The following is a 14,663-nucleotide window of genomic DNA, read 5'->3' as shown; positions in this document are numbered from 1 at the left end:
GACCCCAGCGGGTGCTGTGGGGCCGGCACGGGCCACGGGGCCACGTGTCCGAGCCAGCAGAGCCCCAGCACGGAGCTGATCCCTAAAGGGTGCCACGGCTGCACGCGGGCTGTCCCCTCTGCCGTCCTCTCCTGCTGTACCTCCTACAAGTCCCGCTCGTCCCTCCCACTCCCTCCCAATGCTCGCCTTCTGTCAGGGAGCCGGGGAAGGCTGGGGATAAGGAAAAGGTTTTCTGAGCAGGGCTACCAGTCTGGCTGGGTGCCTCCGGCGGATGCTCGGGGCCGGGGAGCGGGGCCCCCCGTGCTCCCATGGACCTTCCCAGTGGGTTGCTCCTCGCCTGCTCCCTCTGCCTCCTGCCCGGTAAGCTCCCGTTCCCTTCCCCACGGCTGCTGCCAGCAACGGGGAAATACCTTCTGCTTTTTTTTAGGCGAGGAGGGAAAGGTGCCTGGGAATGCCCAGGCTTAATGAGAAAAGTCAGGAGCTGGAGGGAGGGAGAGAGCCGGGCGCCTTCAAGGCAGGCGAAGAGGAGTTGAAGGGGATGAAGGGCTTTGATGGGCTCCTGGGACGGAGCGGGGAGCGCTGCCTTCCTCCCAGCGCTGGGCTGCAGGCACGAGCAGATTAGTTGGAAGTGTTCTGGAGCATCAGACGGAGGGGAAAAAAGCCCCCCAGACAGCCCGACCCTCTTAGGCAGGGTTAATTTTCGCATCCCTCAGGTGGTTTGTCCTGCCGCACGTGAGGGGTCAGCGCAAAAGAGAAGTGCTTGGCTTTAAACAACCCACGAGGGGCTTTCTTTGGGTCAATATTTGGTTTAAGGATGTGCTCCTGCAGCCTCCCCCTGCTCGGCTCGGTGCGCGGCGGGACGAGCACAACCAGGGGTGGGAGCAGAGCTCGGCGTCTCGCTGGCCCCTCGCCGGCCGGGTGCTGGGAGCAGGAGGCTCCGTTTGGGCTCTGACCACGGCTGACATCCTCCCAGGCTGGCAGCAGCGAGGCTGGGACCTCTCTTAGCTTTAAAATGAAAAAAAAAAAAGAGCTGCTTACCGCTACCAGGAGCGCCGCCGCCCGCTAACGCACCCCCGGCAGCCAGCAGCGCCGAGCACTAATGCCACTGTAAACATTTCTAAACATCCTGGTGGAAAAGCACGCCAGAATTTTCTTTTTTTTTTTTTTCTTTTTTTCTTTTTTTTCCCCTTTTCTAATTGCACTGTTGCTCGATCGTCTGAAGCCAGCCGCGGCGGAGCTGCCTTTCTTTGCCTAATGGGGAACATGTGTGCATGCCTCGCATGGCGGCGGGCGAGCGGGGCTGCCCGCGGGGGGCTGCGGGGCTGCCGGGGCTGTGCTTACGTGGGCAGCAGCCCCTCCAAGAGCTCCCCTGCAAGAGCAAAACTCCTCCGGGTGAATGTTTTTGCCCACGGGGTTTTGCCATGCCCGCGGGCGACGGCGCTGCCCCACGAGCCCTGTGCCGGTGGCAAGGGTTAGGGCGCAGCTTCCAGCGCGCCGTGGTGGTCCCCATGCTCTGGGATGCTTTGTGGCTGTGGGGTGGTATATTTTGTGGTATATTTTGTTTCACCGGCTGAACTCAAAGCAAATTTGGGACACGCGTGGGAGGCCCTGGCACCGGGATGGGACATGTGGCCTCGGGGACGGTCCCTTTGCTGTGTGGGCAGCCCCCGCGCGTCCTGGAGTGTGCCATGGGCTGCAAGACATTTTCCCAGGCTGGGAGTCCCCGGAGGCACTGTGATGTCTGGGCACAATTGGGGGACAAACCGAGCTGTCCCTAAGGTCCAGGCCAGCTCCTCTCCCCCGGGGCTTTGGGGTGCAGCTCTGAATTAGGAGAGCCCAGCCAAGGACTTGCTGAAACAAACGCCTCCCAGCAGCAGCCGTCAGGGGTCAGATCGCAGGGAAGATGTGACCCACGGCCATGGGGACAGGGTGTCTGCCCTGGGATGACTTCCCTTGTCCCACTCCATGCGGCTCTTTTCCTTCCTTAGCTGCTTTATCCAGACAAGGGGGTCTGTTGGTCCCTCACCAGAGGGTCACTGAGCAGTAAAAGCGCTCTACTTGCTCCATGGGGGGGGCTTGGGCTGGCCCAGGTAGGTTCACAAGGGACCCCCCCAGTTCTACCTGGGGCTGGGAACTAAATTCTGGATGGCCCAAAGAGCAGTGCAGGGACATCCCACACCTAACATCCTCCATCCCTAGCTGAGATTTGGCCAGGGAGGGTCCATGGTATCCAAACCCCCAAGCGCTGTGGTGCCTTTGGCTGCAGGACACGCTGCAAACGAGCAATCAACGCATTCCTTAACGTGCCCGGCTGCTATTTAAGCACTCGGGCAGCTCCTCCCTGGCTTTTTGGGGGCCAGAGAGCTGGGACGGTGGAAGCACAAGGTACTTGTGTAGCTGCTGCCCCAGGGCTGTTTTGGTCGGGACTCTGTGGGTAACCAGGAATGTTACAGCACACGCAGCCACGATGACTGATCTCCTGGTCATCTCCACTATTTCCCTGGCTCTCCGTCCGCAGCCTCGGCAGCCACCAAACCCCATTTGTTTCCTAATAGCTGATGACAAATGCTGGCTTCGAGATAGCGACCTGGGGAGGAATTTGGTGCTTTTTCAGCATTTCGGTCTGCAAAGAGAGCGCGGTAGGGGCTGAGGCTAGAGGGATGCCTGGGAACATCTGGTCCGCCCTGCTTCTCCTCGGGGCCTGCTAGCTTTTGCCCAAATACCCCGTATCAAGCTCAAAGGCTTTTCTAAGGCAATCCTAGATATAAAAATAAACAATGTGTGTGACAGATGGGTTGCAGAGGAGCATCCCAAGCTGCCAAAGCCCACATGGCAATGGGGACCCATCACAGGAGCCTGGCTGAACGTGGCCAGCAGCCCTGGGGACATGGGGTGGCGTGGGTCACCCCTGTGTGGTGGCTCTCAGTGGTGATGGTGGGGTCTTTGGACGCACTGTCCCACCACAGGGGTTGCATCTCCCATGTGGGTGTGAGTGGTGAACAAGGGAGGGTTGCAAGGACAGCTCTTGGGCACCAGAGCCACAGCCTTCGCCCCACGATGCCTCCGTCTAGAGCCATGAAAACGCCAGGTTTGGGTTTAGGGTCACATCGTGCTGTCCTGCCTGCGGTCAGATATAAAATAAAATTAAATTAAAGTGAAATTCTTCCGGCAGCTCTGCTGCCCTGCTCAGGTCTCCTCAAATCACCAAGGGTTGGAGCAAAGCAACCAGCTAAAGCCACCAGCCTCTTATGGCAGCAGAACCAACCTCAAGGTACAAGGAGGACTTGTTTTTATTCTTTTTGGCAGGAAAGGTGCCTTGAACTCCCAGTATTGTTCCCCAATTGTGTTGGTTTTTGTTTTTCCTTTTCAATATTTGACCTGACAGGAATCAAAGGTTTGGCCTCGGCCGAAGTTCCACTTCGGAGAGGAGGTATTTGAGGCTTCCTGCCTTGGCACGATCGCAAGCAAAACATGTGGGTTTTGGTCACTTATTTATGACAGTGATGTCACTCCTGACAAGAAAACGAGACTGAGTTCTCCGGGTTGCTAAGTCTCCTTGACAGCCTTTCAAAAAGATCCCATTAATTTAAGACGGTTTAAATTCTGTCCGATTTTTTTGTCTTCCTGCCTCGAATGCACCCACGCCAATTCCTTCCCTCCTATGCCCAAAATCCAGGGGCTTTACCATCCTTTGTCTGCAAACTTTCCTCCTGACCTCTTCATTTCTCTGCCCACTACCTGCCACCAGCATGGGGCATTGCAGCCCTCAGAGCCCCCTCTCTGCAATTTCGGGATCCGATGGATTTCTGCTATGGGATCGGGCCAAGGATGGCTGCAGCCCCTTATGCCCACATGGGCTTTATTTCTGGTTAAAAACGAGCATTTGGGTACTTTTAAAGAGAAGGGACCAGCAGACTGGAGCCCACGCCTGGCCCCTCAATTTGCATTGTGCTGCCCTTTGGGGAGGCAGCCAAGCCAAAAGGGGTGGGAAATTGCTTTTTTCTTTACATTTTCCACCTGCATTAATGTGCTCATCTCATGCTTATCCCTGCTTCTCCTGGTTTAGAGACCTTCGCATTGAATAAGCTACTAGTTCTCTTGTGTGTGCTTTTTTTGCCCCTCTAAGATGCCTTTTGCAAGCAATTTGGTTGCATTTTACTGCTCCAGGAGGCAAGGAGCCGTGGGATGGGCATCCCCAACTTGCCAAAGACATCTGCTTTCCCGTCAGCTAGGCTTACCTAGGAAAATGTCTTTTGGGGGCAAATTCGGAGAAACTCTGCAAAAATCAGGGGAAAACCTGTGATATTCTCTGTGACACTTGTTCCGCTCGCTGCAGATGCCTCTGCATCACCTGGAATTGAGCCTTGCTGGCTGGCGCTTGAAATGCCCCCGAGCACCCTCCTCTAGGAAGTCCCCTGTGCCCTTCCATGTCCCCCCACGTCCCTCCATGTCCCCCCATGTCCCCCCATGTCCCCTGTGCCCCCTGTGCCCCCCGGGATGCCCCATCTGCCCTGTCCCCCCCCGTACCCTCTTTGCCCATCGCCTCTCCCCGTGGCCAGAACGCAATTTCGCGATGCTGCCACTGGGTAACGGTTGACTCAGAGGACGTTTTAATTTGTTTTGCAATGTTAAATAAGGTCAATCTACCACAAAATGTGCTGGCTCTGATCTCCCCCGTCTCCTTTTTTCCCCTTGCTTTCTAGAATTTCTTTTTGTAGGACTTTAAAGCTTCTTACCTCAGCTCTCCTTGGCGAGACTCTACTTCTCTCTGTTTACCAAGCCAACGTCGCCAATCTGTTTCTATGACTGCAAAAAAAAAAAAAAACCCTCAGGTTTATTCCTAACATTCCTACCTACAAAAGCACTTTCCACCCTGAACTTTCTGCCTGGGAAGCGACATTCCCAGCCTCTCCTGTTGACATCCCCTTTATACCCACACAAATACCAAACGTGAGGCTTCTGCTGCCTTTAAAGCCGTCCTTGCTGTGATGCCAGGACTGTTATTTGCAGAGGGATGAGCCATCCAGCACCTGTTTGCTGCCCGAGGGCGAGCAAAGAGCAGGGACACGCTGGCCATCCCACATCCCTCCCTGCATCAGATCCGCCTCGTCTCCTTGCTGGGCCCTGGCACAAACCAGCAGGGAAAATAATATTGTATAGAAAAAAAAAAAAGAAAAAAAAAAAACACAAAAACAAACAAACAAACAAACAAAAAAACTCTTCTTAGAAGCCGTGCAGCATCTGTACCCATGGAGGGTTTGAGAGCATCCCTAAGGCAAACCTAAAACCACCCCGTCCAGCTGGTGAGGTGCCCCAGAGCTGCTGTGATGGGATCAAACCACCCCCGTGTCTCTTAGGGCCCTCCTGGGACCCAATAGGCACTGTGGGGAGCAGCATTCAGGGAAAGGTTGGGGCTGGAGGCTTCTTTGGAGACTTTTGGGCCCAAAACAGCTCTGGCAGGCCAGCATGAACGGCCCCATGGATGGAGGCTCTGCACCCCTCAGGATGACCCCTGTGGGGTCTGGCCTCCTGCACTATAAAAGCGCCTTCCCCTAGCACCTCAGCACCCTGCCTGATGGGATCCTTCTCCTCTCTCCCCAGGGTTCAGCGACACCTTCAACATCGACACCAAGAGGCCCAAAATCATAGCCGGCTCTAAGGACGCCTATTTTGGCTACACGGTGCAGCAGCACGACATCGGGGGCAAGAAATGGTGAGTGAACCCCAAAAAGGAGGGGGTTTACAGCAACCTACAGGAATGCTGAGTATCTCCTGCTCTTCCCGACCACCTTTTTGGGGTTGGCAGAGCCCAAGCCTGGCAGGAAAGCGAGATTTGGTGCTGGTGGTGCTGGGGCCAAGCTGGTGAGCTCGGAGCAGGGCTCGCAGGTGCTGCGAGGAGCCGCCCCGGGCAGGTTCACAGCTCCCTGGCTCCAGCACTTGCTGGAAACCCATCGGGGTTTTGGGCTGAGGCCATCCCTTTTTATAGAGTTTCCAAGAATCCAGGTCTGCAGAAGCGATCAGAGCCGCCTGCGGCTGTCGGGGGTGTGGGGAGAAGCTGGGATGGGTTTTGCTCAGGGTTTTGCTCGGGGTTTGGGTTTCTGGGGCATTGTGCTGCTAACTAAGGTGCTGGGGGGGTGAAGTGGCCACCCAGTGAGGCTGGGGGGACACTGGGTGCTCTCCAAGGTCACAGCCAGGTACTACAGCCAAAAGCAGACAAAACACCCCAAAACTCTATCACCACCGAGCTGAAAGATCTGCCCCATGGGTGCTTTACAGCCAGGCTTAGGGCAAAAAGTGAGCCTGGCATTAATGCTGATCAAGTTTTCGTTTGTGGTCTCATTCCGTGTGATGCTGGAGCAGGTGTCCCCATAGGCACAGCTGCTTTGAGCCCAAAGGAATCGTTTCTTAGCCCATTTTCTAGCCCCAAACCCTCGTAGTCTTTCTTTACTGCAACCCAAATGCAAGCTGTGGTGGTGTGCAGAGGTGCAGTGGATGGCTGTCAGTGTGCTGGTAGGGCCAGGAAAGGAGGCAGAACCTTGCCAAAAATCACAGGGTGGCTTCTCAGGGCACACCAGCACAGCCTGCTGCCTCCATCCTCATCCTCCTGCCCACAAAGGGTGGGGACCACCTCTCCAAAAGTGCTCGTGTACGCAGCTCCGGCATACACGAGCCTCCCATTTGCACCAGGTTCTGCTGCGAAATATCTCCTCCCAGGAGCAGATCCCAAACCCCAGCTCAGTGGGTTTTGAGCTGCCCCCACAAGAGGCTCTGGCCCTGTGCTACCCAGGTTAGGCTGAGCCTGGGAAATGCAGATGGGAGCCCGCAGTTCTCCAAAGGAGAGAAGGAACAGGAACCGTGTGTCCCTGCCATCACATTCCTACCACTTCTGCTGCTAGAAAACATCATTTCCGTATCACATTTCATCCATCCAATGTCAAAAAACCTTGGCGGAGAGCAGCATAACCCAACGAGGATGGCACATGGGTGTGCTACTGCTTGGTGTTCCTCAAGCAACGAGCTGACATCCGTCTGCACAGGACATCGGTGTCACAGGGGAAGACAGCAGGGCCCTGGCATGACCAGGTGCCACCACACTGCTGTGAGCAGCAGGGGGTGATGAGATCTGGCTTTGGCATCTCCTGCATCTCCCCAGCCAACGTTGGCCAGGGCAGAGCTGGAGCTTTTCTCCTCTGTTGGTTCCTCTGCATGCAAAAATGGATGCTCATCGCCCTGAGTAAGCATAGGTATCTCCATAAATACAGTGTGCACTATAGCATGCAATTACACAGTATAGGATGTCTGTTAAATGTGTACATAGTTAAAAACTGCAGCCACCATGACTCACTCTGGTTAGAGGATAAATGACTGAACAAACAAAACGTCTGTAGTATAAACCGAGGACGTAGGGAAGGAGCAGCTCCGCCACATGATGGTAATTGTGCAGAGCCTCGGCCAGGCTCAGGAGCTGCCAGAAAACAGAAGAAAAGGGGATGATAAGACGAAACCCCAGCTGCTAGTAAGGCAGAAGCCAGGCAAGCATCATCGAATATTGGCCCTGAGGAGTTCAGCAAAACCCCCCAAAGTACAGCAGAGCTCGGAGGAGCCGAATGGCCATCCCAGAAACGTGGCTGCTGCAGGAGGGATTGCTCCAACAACACGCGGGGAGCCGGCTGCCAAATACCAAGTGTGGAATCCGAGGACTTTGGCACCTCTGCTCCGGTCTGAACCGTTTAATGCTGCTTTTGGCCAGCGTGGAGAGCTTCAGAAGGATTTCAAAGCAGCTTCTATATGTGTGTGTGTGAGTGTACAGGCTATTTGTGTGTACGGACGTACACACACACATAAAACATTCTGCAGGCGCATTTTTCGCTGTGGCTATTTCTCTTTCCCCAGCCTTTCAGGAGGGAGCCAGATAGCTTGCACGTGGGGGCTATAACTGCAGCCCTGATAGTGGAAAACCTGGGAGGAAAGAATTCGGATTATTAAACTCCAGGGGAAAAAAAGCACTTGGAAATTTACTGCTCTAACAGCTCGCCGCTTCGGGGGGTCGCTTCTCCTGCTGGCAGTCAGCAGCTGACTTTCAGACCTCCCTCTCGCCGCTTTCTCTCCCTTTTTCATCAAGCAGGAGGTGCAATCTGTGATTTTTCCAAGTATGTGAATGGAAAAAAAAAGGGCAGCTGGCTACCGAAACTCACCCAGACGTGCAACGCAGTGGCAACAACCCAGTGCTCCTGCTGCACCTGGGGCCAAATTCTGCCTGGAGTGAAGGGGTTTGAGCATCCCGGCACCATGGTGCTGGTTCCCCAGGTGGCACCATGAAGCCAGGGGGATCTGAGCTCCCCCAGGCTGCCGTGAGCAGGGTGAAGCAGCCTGGCAGAAGCTTGGGTTGAAGAAGATGAAGGTGTTTTAAGGGCAGAGGTGACGGTGGTGGTGTCCCAAAGGGCCTGGAGCTTCTCCTCTGCTCCACTCACATCCGTTCAGATTTTTAGGGTTAAGGGGGGTCAAACAAACCAGAATCACCTGGAGCTCAGGGTGAAACGTTCTTAGAGGTCCAAGATCAGGGGAAAAGAGGGAAAAAGTGGAAAAGGTTCCCTCCTTATTTCACCTGCTCTCTCCTCTTGGCTTCTCTCAGCTCCCCACCATCCTGGCCTTAGTGTCACTCCCCAGGGAAGGAGAACTCCCTGCTCTGCTCACGTGCTGACTCTCGTGCTGACCTGGAAGCTTTTCCAGCCCTTTTCTTGCAGGCTGTGCCACCAGGTATCTCGGATTAGCCCCCCGCTTGCTCTGTGCCCCAGCTGGAGTGGGGATGGGTCCCCATGCTGGCAGGACAAGGGCTGGGGAGGGCACAGGTTTTTTGGGGAGCAGTCCAAGCAGCAGCGGTGCACTTCACCACCTGAGCTGGATCGCTGACAGCGAGTCCAATGCCAGGCAGAAAGCCCAGCCATCACCCCCAGCTTTCCATCCCCACCTTTCCCATCTAAATCAAAAATTCAGGAATAGGAGGCAGAGGCTGGGCTGTGCCAGAGCATCACCAGGGCCCTGCACCAGCTTGTGGCTGCGGGCTGCACGTTTCCAGCTATGCAAAGAAAAAATAAAGATGCTTGAGGAAAACTGGCTGTGGAAGGAAAGCCCTGGGGATAAACATCCATTAGACTTCAGAAGCCATAAAAATAATAAATACAGCGTTCCCGAGCTGGCTGGGGCCAGGGTTTCTCTGATGCTGCTGGCAAGATGGCATCGCCCAGGAGAGCATCCCCAGCTGCTGGAGCTCGTGCAGCCCCATCCTCACTGTGCAGCAGCACCAGGGGGGTGCTGCAAAGCCTGGGTGCAGGATTTGGCCCCTCAACCACAGCAGGGGACCCCCGTGGTTAAACCCCCCCTGGGTGCCCGGCAGCTCCAGGCACAGACGTGACGTTTCCAGACCAAGCACGACCGAAGGGAGCAGGAGGAGGGAGAGGAGCGAAAAGTCTGCTCGGTGGATTTCGAGCTGTAATTGTGCTGATCTGGAAAAACAGTTAAAGGGTTTGCTATTTCCCTACTACTGTGAGGCTTTCTTGGCTGCAATTCTCCTGTGGTTTGGCCGGTACCCGAGCGCTGGGATTATTTTGGTGAAAGGGTACATAGCTGCAGAGCATTCCTTCGGCGCGGGGACCGTGTCTGCTCCCGGCTCTCCCTCCCACCACGCCAGGGCTGCGGGATGTGCCACGGCCCCGCTCTTCCCTTTTCCCATCTCCCATGCTCCGTGGTCGTCCCCTCTTTGGTGTTATTGTGGGTGTAATTCCGGGGGATTTAGCAGGGGCTTTGTTACCAGCATCACGGGGTTTTTGGGGCCGTTCCCCACTGCCTGGCACCGAGGAGGACAGGGGACATCTGACATCCTCGGGGCACATCTTCCTTGCCATGAAGCAGCATGGTTGTCATCAGCTCCAGGGCTGGTGAGCATCAGCTATAAGGTTAGGCTCTTCAGCTTTCATTTATTTTTTTTTTTAGAAAGATTTTGGCCTAAGCAGGAAAATAGACATCGTTTCCCACCCCGCAGCTGCAGCGCTCCGCATGCTCTCACTGCCCTCCAGGAATCAGGACAGAGAAAAAGTGAGGCTGGAGGTATTTTGCAGCAGATCTTCATGAATTAGAGGGGTGTTGCTCCTTCCCATCTCATATTGCTCGACCATGAAAAGGTTTCTGTGGTCACATCTTTGTTATTTAGGGTTGGGTGGTCGCAGAGCACCGCAGGTTAGCGGGATGGAGCCGGTGACCTGTTGGGGTGTGGGAACCCCCACGAACACCATCAGCTGGTGATGATGGGCAATTTGGGAAGGCGAGAGGCACCCGGCAAGGACTGGAGTTGGAGATTGGGGTTTGCTTTGGAAACCCCCAGCAGAAAGTCAGAAATCACACAGGTCCGGATGAACAGAGTGCCTGCTGCCGACAAAAAGCACCAACCAGTGCTGGAAACCCACAGCCCAGGCAAGAACCGCCGAGGGGCCTCGCCTGTAAACACCTCTGGGTTATGATATCCCTAAGTAAAAGGGAAAAAATGACACCGAGAAAAATAAAGTATCATTATTTCTAACCACACTATTCTGCGAGCTCCTCGGCCGTGTTCTGCAGCACGCCCGTCGTGTGCTATTTTAAGGAGAGCTCCGGGAGCTGCGCTTACTGAGACAGCTACGGGGTTCCTATGGCAGGATTGGTGCATCCCTCACATCAGCCACTGCTTGTCTTGGGCTCTGGTCCCTTGGTCCCGTGTCCTGGTGGTGTCCCCTTCCCATTATGTGGGTGCTGGATGGATGGAGGCAGCCCCCTGGGTCCGTGGGGAGCGTTTGGAGCCGCGGGATGGGGCTGTGCGATTTGGAGCCTCCTGGCTCGACCTGAGCAGCTGGTTAAATTACAGCTGTGTTTATGTTTTGTTTTGCAATGAGAGGGTTTGTTGTACAGCAGGGAAAACACCGATCGGCCCGTAGGAAAACAACCGCCGAGGGTGTCTGTGCCCATCGGTGGCAGGACGGCTTCCCGCTGGCTGTCCCCGTGCAGAAGGTGGCCAGGAGGGGACAGGGACAAACCTCGTGTCCAGGAGCAGGTCTGGGTCTGGTCTCTGTTGGGCTGGTGTGTCCCAAACCCCAAACCTCAGAGCAAGGAAGCACCGTGTCTTGGGAGAGAAACCACTTGAAACCCTCAAACCGTGGGGACAGAGCTCTGCAACTGCTCTGCTGTCTGCTAACTGGGGGCTCTGAAGCCAGGAATGCTTCTGAGGGATGATTCAGCAGGCATTCAATGGACAGAGGAGTCTTGCAAAGGGTGCGACATTCCCCTGCGGCCACTGCTAGCTCAGCCCTGAGCTGGTGGTGGCCATCCTCATCCTCCACCTCCCTGCCATGCACCCAGCCTTGGACGGAGGCTGGATGAGCCCTCTCACTGCCATTACACAGGAAAGCAAAGGCCTACCTCGCTCCTGGCCTTGTGCACCATCCTTTCTCAAACGTGCTTTCCAAAATTAACCCATTAACTTGGACACAGAAATGCACTCGGTCACCTCCTGGCCCTGCTGCACCTCGCCAGGCGTTGGCTGTGCCTCAGGGCATGCTGAGGATGGCTCTGGGTCTGAAAACAAACCAGACACTGACTCCAGCTCCATCAGAGCGTGGTGGAGCTCAGCCACAGCCGTTTGTCCCAGGTGTGGTTTTGTAGAAGCACTCGGTCCCCAGCACAAGGGCTTTGGCTGCTCGAGGTGAGCAGGAGCAACTGGGAGCCCCCTGCTCCTGCCCACGCCGTGCGATGGGACAGTCACCGAGCGAGGGGCTGGATGGCATCACTGGTGTCCCAAAATCAAGGCTGTGGCCACGGGCTGGCAGCACGCTTTGCTAGAGCCAGGTCTAGGACTTGGTTCCAGGTCCCGCGTCCTCCCATGCCGTGATCCCTCTGCCGGCTCTGCCTCCCCCTGGACTCCCACCAGGTCTTTATTTTTTTTTTTTTCTTCCACCCTTGCCAATGTAGAGAAAAACATCTCGAAGTCCATTCCCCTGCCACGTCCTGTCCAAGGAGCCACAAAGCAATTTAAAGTTTTCCACAGCTGAGCTCTCCTTTTCCTGAACCTCCTTAATCACTTCTTCATCCAGGCCCATCTTGAATAAATTAACTACAAGCGAATTTGCCTTGCAGGAGATTAAGTGTCCCATTGATTGAAAAATCCTGTGAAAAGCATAGTTTCTTCTCCATTCCTCCCTAATCCCTGCATTCCCGGATCACCAGCTAGACATACCTTCCTTTCCTGACTCCTTTCCATTTAATCAAAACATTTTGGGTCTCCAAATGAGCTTTGCAACCTCTCCGCCGTGTGCGCAGAGAGCCCGGTGAGCAAGGGGATTGCTGCCTGAAGAAGCCAGGAGCTGGTGGGGTGAAGAAAGTCTCGGGGGTGTCTCGGGCATCCCTAATTCGGGGTGCACAGCACCAGTGGTGACTGCACCTCTCTGCTGCCTGGAGGTGACCTGAGCCTGGGCGAAGGGGCTGGGGGGCACAGCTCGGGGCAGGATGGCCCGCGGTATGAGCAGGAGGGCAGGCGAGGCAGGGACCAGGAGCACATTAGGTGCAATAAGCAGAAATTAAAAAATTATGAACCAGAGACTGATAAATGAAGAGAAATAGGGACCGTGCAGGTCAAGCAGAACCACGGGGGTGAGATCTGGGGGTGTCACGAGGCGACCTGGTGGCGGTGGTGCCCCCTCCTTGGGAGACGACGTGGCCACTCGTGGTGCCTTCAGCTCGGTGCTGGAGCCTGGGGCTGAGGGATGAGGCTGAAGGCTGAGAGGATGAGGATTTTCAACAAATTCCCTGGGGAAAGGATGGATTCTCCAGCGCTCGACGCCTTCAAAGCACGGATGGATGGTTTTGGGGAAGATGTGCTCCAGCCAAGCATCGTTTGCTGGGTTCACTACTGAGACAGCAGGCGTGAATTAATGCCCGTGGCACAGGGAATTTCACCAGATAATTGGGCTAAAGGGAAAAAAAAGAAAAAAAAAAGTACAATGACTCGGTACCAGGTTTTCTAGACACCAAAGTGCTGCAGCCTCCCAGGGTCTGTGCTGCTCCGCTGGCCTAGAAGCAGGGCACTGTACAAGCCACTGACATTCACGTGAGACAAAACCATTTAAAACAGTGCAAAAAAACCCTGAAAATTCCCAGTTTGTCTTTGATGCTTCGTTTTGGTGCTTGAGGTGAGCCTCACACAGCCTGCAGCCTCAGCCCCAGCCGCCCCAGCGCGCAGCTCCTGCAGGACCAGCAGGAGCTCAGCCCCTGCTCCCCTTCCTGCACTGGCAGAGCAGATGCTCCTCAGGCATTTCCACTGACATCTTGGTTTTCTGTTTTTTTTTTCCCAGGATAAAAGTTAAAAATATGTCCTCAGACTTGTTGCTCTGAGCGGTCTGCGCGCTTCACATTTAATCCCTTTTTTTTTTTTTTTGCTTTTGTTTTCCCCATAAGGAGCGCATGAAAAAGGAAGGCGAGGGAGGGCTTGTTTGGTTCTTATTTTCTTTTAAATCTTCCTCCATTAGCCAAACCATGATGCAAGGCCTGCTGCTCGGGTCTCTGCAAGGACCGGGGGCTGCAACCCTTGAGGGAGGACAAGGGGGGAGATTTTGGGTGCATACAGGGAGGGGGACGGCTCCCTGCGGATGCTCAGGATGCTCTCATTAGATTTGGGTCATTTATGATGAAACCAAACAAACAAGCAAAAAAAAAGAGCAAACCAAACAAGCAAAAAAAAAAAAAATATTTAGACCACAAGTTTCTAAACCACGAAATAAAGGAGGGGGTCTGTAACCTGCGAGCTGGTGCAATCAGCAGCAGCAGCACTGCCAGCCAGCTTTGGGGAACCTTTTCCCAGCCCTGCGGCCAGCACCGTCACCTTCCCAACAGCTGGAAAAATCTTCCCCTGAGCTGCCAACTTTCCATGGGAATTTGACAGCTTCAGCTACTTAATCATTTCAATTTAACCCAAAAGGGAAAACAATGCCATTGTCTTGGGGAGACAAAAAATTCTGCGAGCTTCACAGCCCCTTCATGCATTTCTGCTGCGTTTGTGGCAGCGGCTGTAAATATTTGGGCTTTCTTTGAGCCTCGAGGCCTGACGTAGGGCTGGGGAATGGGTGGAATGGGCTGCTGTGCAGTCGTCATCGTCTCGTGTTTTACAGAGCTGCTTCGTCCTCGTAAATGCTGCAGTTGGGTGCTGCTGAGCGAATTAATGGGTGGTGTGACACTGTTAATGAGGGAGGGAGAATTACTGGGGGATTCCCAGCTTGGCATTTATTATGGTGGGGTAATCTGGGGGCAGGGGAGCACAAATCCTGTTCGTGTTAAATCCTTGGGAAACAAAGAGTGGAAAACACCATCCTTTGAGGCACCTCAACCTTTTTTCCTTCCCACCTTCAAGGTTTTTTTTCCCTCCTCGCCCCCAATATCTTTTCACATCTGCTGCCATCCCCCTTTCTGACCGTGAGCATCAATCGTGTGGCAACGGCAGGGACCCACGAGCAACCTCCTCATCCAGGTCCAGGGACAGGCACCGGATCTGCCTGAGCCTCTGAATGCTACTGGGGACGGTTCCAGATGGTTGTTATTTTACCCTAATTAGTCTCCTCGTTAGCAGCGAAGCTGTAAGACAGGAAGTA

General features: G+C 54.7%; 1 protein-coding gene across 1 annotated transcript in view; it reads left to right on the top strand.

Annotated features, from left to right (window-relative positions):
• Positions 1–308: 308 nt before the first annotated feature.
• Positions 309–14,663, top strand: part of ITGA11 (integrin subunit alpha 11) — a gene marked incomplete at both ends in the record, with an annotated part of 38,160 nt that continues 23,805 nt past the window's right edge. Inside the window, 2 exons of the mRNA XM_084293238.1 lie at positions 309–360; positions 5,602–5,713. Of these exons, the coding sequence (XP_084149364.1) occupies positions 309–360; positions 5,602–5,713 (164 nt within the window). The remainder of the gene's footprint in view (positions 361–5,601; positions 5,714–14,663) is intronic.

Source organism: Netta rufina (genome assembly GCF_964035555.1).
Source record: "Netta rufina genome assembly, chromosome: 11".
NCBI classification, from domain to species: domain Eukaryota; kingdom Metazoa; phylum Chordata; class Aves; order Anseriformes; family Anatidae; genus Netta; species Netta rufina.
This window is presented reverse-complemented; position numbering and strand designations above follow the sequence as displayed.